General features: G+C 34.8%; 1 protein-coding gene across 1 annotated transcript; it reads left to right on the top strand.

Annotated features, from left to right (window-relative positions):
- The first annotated feature begins 316 nt into the window (after nucleotides 1-316).
- On the top strand, nucleotides 317-4268 carry LOC7490636 (receptor protein kinase CLAVATA1). The gene is made up of 2 exons (XM_002300661.4): nucleotides 317-3278; nucleotides 3660-4268. The coding sequence occupies exons 1-2, from the start codon at nucleotides 710-712 to the stop codon at nucleotides 4010-4012; spliced, it is 2922 nt and encodes a 973-aa protein (XP_002300697.4). The 5' UTR covers nucleotides 317-709; the 3' UTR covers nucleotides 4013-4268.
- Nucleotides 4269-7024: the final 2756 nt, after the last annotated feature.

Genomic DNA, 7024 nt, shown 5'->3' on the forward strand with positions numbered 1-7024 from the left:
TTTTTTTTTCTTATGGATTATTTTGATATGATAATATAATAAATAATTTTTTTAAAATAAAAAAATAATATCTAAAAATATTTATAGGTAAAAAATAATTTAAAAGATGAGAAAACTTAACACGTTAACTGGCGTTGTTGACACGAGATAGAGGACACGACAGCATTATCGTGGGCCTGTTTTCCAAACCGCCACTTCACACCGTCAAACACAAACGTCAGGTTTAAAACGACAATCCCCAGCCCCATTACCCTGTTAATTTGTGTCAAGCCTTTTTCTCAGATTCCAATTCCCTCCATGGAAGAGCGAAGAAAATCTCAAAGTCTAATCCCTTTAATAAACGTACGTCCATTTGTAGACCTTGCACAAAAATCCACCAATGGAAGCTAAACTACTGTTACTGTGAAACCTACAACGTACAAAGTGGGACCCTAGCCATGGCTAGTCCAAGGCACAAAACCCCATGCAAGATGCAACGCAACCGCTACTCCTTTTGTGAACCCAGCTCTCTTGATTTTTATTAATTCAATTTCAGGCTTGATACTGCGAGTCAGTGCTCACAGTCCTGCAACCAAACTATACTTCTTATAGCCTGCCATACCCCGACGTGATTGAACAGAAAGAACCAAAGTACAAGTACACTAGCATAGTATTCACTTCTACGTTATCGTCTAACATTTTCTGCTCGAAGAGAAAAACTTGGGAAAAAATGGGAACTCTTCTGTGTTTTCTTCTTCCTTTTCTTGTACTACTGTTCACTGCTTGCAGTGGATACAGTGAACTTGAAGTCCTCTTGAAGCTGAAATCTTCCATGTACGGACATAATGGCACTGGCCTTGAAGATTGGGTGGCTTCTCCTACATCTCCTTCAGCTCATTGTTTCTTCTCTGGAGTCACGTGTGATGAGAGCTCACGTGTGGTGTCACTTAATTTGTCGTTCAGACATCTTCCTGGTTCAATTCCTCCAGAGATTGGGTTGTTGAACAAGCTTGTGAATCTTACTTTGGCCAATGATAATCTCACGGGGGAACTTCCTGCGGAGATAGCCATGCTTAAATCTCTCAGGATTTTGAACATTTCTGGCAATGCTATTGGTGGGAATTTCTCTGGAAAGATCACTCCTGGCATGACACAGCTTGAGGTTCTTGATATTTACAACAATAATTGCTCGGGTCCACTGCCAATTGAAATTGCAAACCTGAAAAAACTCAAGCATCTTCACCTGGGAGGGAATTTCTTTTCTGGTAAAATACCAGAGGAGTACTCGGAGATTATGAGCTTGGAGTTCTTAGGCTTGAATGGTAATGACCTTTCAGGCAAAGTTCCTTCTAGCTTGTCTAAGCTGAAGAATCTCAAGAGCTTGTGCATTGGGTACTATAACCATTACGAAGGAGGTATTCCACCTGAATTTGGATCATTGAGTAATCTTGAACTTCTTGACATGGGTTCTTGCAACCTTAATGGTGAGATTCCTTCTACTCTAGGCCAATTAACCCATCTGCATTCGCTGTTTCTTCAATTCAATAATCTCACTGGATATATCCCTTCGGAATTATCTGGTCTAATTAGCTTGAAATCACTTGATCTTTCAATCAACAACCTCACTGGGGAGATACCCGAGAGTTTTTCAGCTTTGAAAAACTTAACACTCCTCAATCTCTTTCAAAACAAGCTGCACGGTCCAATCCCAGACTTTGTTGGTGATTTTCCAAACCTTGAGGTGCTTCAGGTTTGGGGAAACAACTTCACATTTGAGCTTCCCAAACAGCTCGGCCGGAATGGGAAGCTGATGTATCTGGACGTGTCATATAATCACTTGACAGGATTGGTTCCTCGGGACTTATGCAAGGGAGGGAAATTGAAGACGTTGATTCTCATGAATAATTTCTTCATTGGATCACTTCCTGAAGAAATTGGCCAGTGCAAGTCCTTGCTCAAAATCAGAATCATTTGTAATCTCTTTACAGGCACTATCCCTGCTGGGATCTTTAATTTACCTTTGGTGACCCAAATTGAGTTGAGCCATAACTATTTCTCCGGCGAGCTTCCACCGGAGATTTCAGGAGATGCACTAGGCTCTCTTTCGGTCTCTGACAATCGGATTACTGGTAGAATCCCCCGGGCTATTGGGAATTTGAAGAGTTTGCAGTTTCTATCTCTGGAAATGAACAGACTTTCTGGTGAAATTCCTGATGAAATCTTCAGTCTGGAGATCCTCTCCAAGATCAGCATCCGTGCCAACAACATTAGCGGTGAAATCCCAGCTTCCATGTTCCATTGCACTTCACTTACATCCGTTGATTTCAGTCAAAACAGCATCAGTGGGGAGATTCCAAAGGAGATTACTAAACTGAAGGATTTGAGTATTCTTGATCTCTCTCGAAATCAGCTTACTGGTCAACTACCAAGTGAAATTCGATACATGACAAGTCTTACAACTCTAAACCTCTCCTACAACAATTTATTTGGCCGGATCCCTTCTGTCGGCCAATTCCTGGCGTTCAATGACAGCTCATTTCTTGGAAATCCAAATCTCTGTGTAGCAAGAAATGACTCTTGCTCATTTGGTGGTCATGGCCATAGAAGGTCCTTTAATACTTCAAAGCTAATGATCACTGTCATTGCTCTTGTCACTGCGTTGCTGTTAATAGCAGTGACAGTTTACAGATTGAGAAAGAAGAATCTGCAGAAATCACGGGCCTGGAAGCTCACTGCATTCCAAAGGCTCGATTTCAAAGCAGAGGATGTGCTCGAGTGCTTGAAAGAGGAAAACATTATAGGCAAAGGTGGCGCTGGGATTGTCTACCGTGGGTCAATGCCAGAGGGTATTGATCATGTAGCTATCAAACGACTTGTTGGTAGAGGCACCGGACGAAACGATCATGGCTTCTCAGCCGAGATCCAAACACTTGGAAGGATCAGGCACCGAAATATTGTTAGGCTGCTGGGGTACGTATCAAATAAGGATACCAACTTGCTGTTGTATGAGTACATGCCAAATGGGAGCTTAGGAGAGCTTTTGCATGGTTCAAAGGGAGGCCATTTGCAGTGGGAAACCAGGTACAGAATTGCTGTGGAGGCTGCCAAGGGACTCTGTTATCTTCACCATGATTGCTCTCCTTTGATTATACATAGGGATGTGAAGTCCAATAACATATTACTTGATTCGGATTTTGAGGCTCATGTTGCTGATTTTGGGCTGGCCAAGTTCTTGCAAGATGCAGGTGCATCAGAATGCATGTCCTCTATTGCTGGCTCCTATGGTTACATTGCTCCAGGTCTGTGATTTTCTTGACTAAATTACTAATTATCTTCCTTTATTAGCTAATTATTACAGATCGTGTCAGCAGAATGATGTGCATATATGCTCCGACACCATAGTATATAAGCTTGTATGCTCGTTTAATCCATTAACTTTATGAATTGGGTGTTATACATTAATTGGCCTCGTTTGAGGTCCATATTGAGGTAATTTGGTTACTTTACACGCTTGGTTTTATGCCTAGTTTTCTGAGGTAAAAGATATTTTTGAAATTACTTTCCGAGTAATGGCTTTCTAGTCACTACTTTTAGAGAAGCCTTTTGAATTCAATGCAGCTACCTAAAAAATTGAAGCCTTTCTAGTCATTACGTTCTCTGATTGGTGTGATGTGCTGCAGAATACGCTTACACATTGAAAGTGGACGAAAAAAGTGATGTTTACAGCTGCGGTGTTGTGCTGCTGGAGCTGATAGCAGGGAGGAAGCCAGTAGGGGAGTTTGGAGATGGGGTGGACATAGTGAGATGGGTCAGGAAGACCACGTCAGAACTATCTCAGCCATCCGATGCAGCTTCAGTCTTGGCAGTTGTGGACCCCAGGCTTAGTGGGTACCCTCTAACAGGTGCCATTCACCTGTTTAAGATAGCTATGTTGTGTGTAAAAGATGAGAGCTCGAACCGGCCTACCATGAGGGAAGTGGTTCACATGCTCACCAATCCTCCACAGTCAGCCTCAAGCCTCCTCACCCTCTAGATTTATCTGGGTGCCCATGCACTGAAGTCTAGGCTAATAATGTTCTCGAATGAATAAAAGCAAAACCTAATTCTAATAATTTTGTGGTAACATGGACTTCACTGCTGTAAAATTTTGTTCTTGTATATTGGGGTTAGCCATCTCCTCTGCTCTGTGCTATAGAAAGCTGATTAGAGATCACCATATTTTCATCATCTTAGAATGTACTAAAAGCTTATTGTGCATACAGGAAACACACCAGCATCTATGATTTTCATTTCTGGGCCATTGAAATAAGCTTATCTACTGGGATCTCACTATATGATAAGAAGTTACCACAATACCATTATCGATACGATGCCAGTTTAAGCATTGAACCATTAGATATTATCTATCAAGGTTTTCCTTGATCATTTTATCCAAATCCAACGAGTGTAAATAATAGTAGATCTCTTATTTTCTGATGATTCATCCAAGGAATACACTGAATGATGCCCTATGCTTGTGTCGGATGCTCTTTCATTCTGCGAGAGTGTAATGAATTTTATTTTTGGGTATGTTTTCCTTTAAAAAGAATATTAAATTAATATTTTTTAGTGTTTTTTAATGGTTTTGATATATTTATGTTAAAAATAAAAAAAAATATTTTAATATATTTTTAAATAAAAAATATTTTTAGATTACATCTTATATTATAATACCAAACCCACTAGCATTATTGGCTTCGCAAAGTACTTCACCAAATTGATATCAACATCCCTTTGTTCAGAGGCAGCATTGGCCTGTGTATGTTAATCTATTTGTTAAATACAATTGAAAAATTAAAGCCTTGGTGAAAATAATATTTTTTTAGAAAGCAGTTTTCATAAAAAGTAGATTAATGGAAAGCGAATTATTTTCTAATATTTAATAGTTTCATTAAAAATAATAGAAAATAAGTTGGAAAATATTTTTTAATATTTGGCTATGTCTTGGAAAATAAGTTAGAAAATAATTTATCAATGTTCATTTTTTTTTCAAGTTTGATAAAAAAAAATAAGAAACAAATCTAACGGATAAAAAAGTTGAAGGGTGATGAAATTGAAAAAAAATTATAATTTTAAAAATTATTTTAAATAAAATAAATAAAAATTAAAACAATGGAGACCAAGTCTGACAAATAAAAAAGTTGAAAGGTGCTGGAATTAAATAAAAATATAATTTTATAAATTATTTCAAATAAAAAAATTGACCAAATCTAATAGATAAAGAAATTCAATTAAGAAAATGATAAAAGAAAAGTAAATAAAAATAAAAAGAACAAGGAACAAAGTTGATATAAAAATCAAATTAAATCAAATTCTAAGGGATGAAATTAAAAAAAAATTCAAAACAAAATATATAGCAACCAAAACATTAAGGACTAGATTTGATATTATCAACAAATAACAAGATATTTTTGAATTTTCTGCAACTTCTAGAAAGTATTTTTCGCTTAAAATAAAAGGAAAATATTTTTCTATAAATCAAGCTAAATTTTCTTTTGACTTGAAAATGTTTTATGTTAACTAATTTTTATAATGGTAAATAAATATAGGAAATATTATTAAGTAATTTTCAATAAATCACTTTCCATGAAACTGATTTATTTGGAAGATCAAATTAAGGGTCGGCGGATTAGTTTACTACTAGATATGTTACATGCACGTTGTTGCGGGCCAAACAATTTTTTTTTAATGTAGAAAAAGTGATAGGCTAAAATAAATTCAAGTCCCGAGTCATTAGTTAAATTGGTAATTTAGATATTTAAAAAAAAAAGCAGCAACAATAAATAAATTGACAAAAAAATAAACACCTAAGCCTATTCAGATTATCAAACAAATCAATACTAACATAACTGAAAGAAAACTAGAAAAAAAGAGTCAAACATTAAAAAAAAAAAACATTTGCTTAAAAAAAGAAAGGAAAAACCAAACAAACCCAGACGAACCTTCAGACCTAATATAATCTTAAAAACTTGCAACTTGTTAAATTATGGACCCGAGTTCAATCAAGAAGTTTAAATATCATCCAATTTAATTTTAAAGGATGGAATCGTTAAAAAAAACTATTAATAAAAAAACTTGCAAAAAAAAAGGAATAGTAAAAAAAATAATAAGGCTAAAATCTGACAGGAAAAAACTCAATGAAAATGAAATCTAAAAAAATTATTGCAAACAAAAAACCCAATGAGGATTAAAAAGCTCGCAATCTATGAAACCTTGTATTCATGTCATGTCAATAAGTTTATTATAAACCAATTTAAAAATATAAATTTTTACAACTTGTCAAAGCAAAACAATTTATAAAAAATAGCATCGAGCGAACCCAGTAGCCAACACGAGTCAACAAATCAAACACATGACATGATATATAAAATTGGGATAACCCTATAAACAAGAAAAAAATACTGCCAAAAATAATTTTAAAAAAATACTTTAAAAAATAAGGAAGTCAACTCAGGCTAATCTTTCAGATCTATTACCCAGGTCATGAGACCGAGGTGATCTCATTAAAGGAAAAAAAAAAGTAAGATTCTTAATAAAACAAATATCAAGGGATACAATTGAGAGAAAAAATTCAATAAAAAAAACAATGCAGAACCAAAAAAATAGCGATTACATGAATTAAGAATAAATCCAACATAAAAATTAAATGAAATTAAATGTTTATAGAAAAATAAAATGAAATTAAATGTTCAGGGATGAGATGGTAAAAAACAAATCCATTAAGAAAATGACTTAAAAAAATAGCAATTAAAAGAATTTGGATCAAATTTAACATAAAAATTAAATGAAAATAAATGCTCATGGGTGAAATTGAAAAAAAAATCAATCAAGAAAATAATTCAAAATAAAACAAATGAAAATTAAAAGAACGATGATAAAATTTGAAAATAAATCCAAAAAATCAAATAACAATGGATGAAATTGAAAATAAATTCCAATTAGAAATAATCAATCTAAATAAAATAATTGCAAATAAGAGAAGGGAGATTGAATCAAAAGCAATTTC

This window comes from Populus trichocarpa, chromosome 2 (genome assembly GCF_000002775.5).
Source record: "Populus trichocarpa isolate Nisqually-1 chromosome 2, P.trichocarpa_v4.1, whole genome shotgun sequence".
Taxonomy (NCBI): domain Eukaryota; kingdom Viridiplantae; phylum Streptophyta; class Magnoliopsida; order Malpighiales; family Salicaceae; genus Populus; species Populus trichocarpa.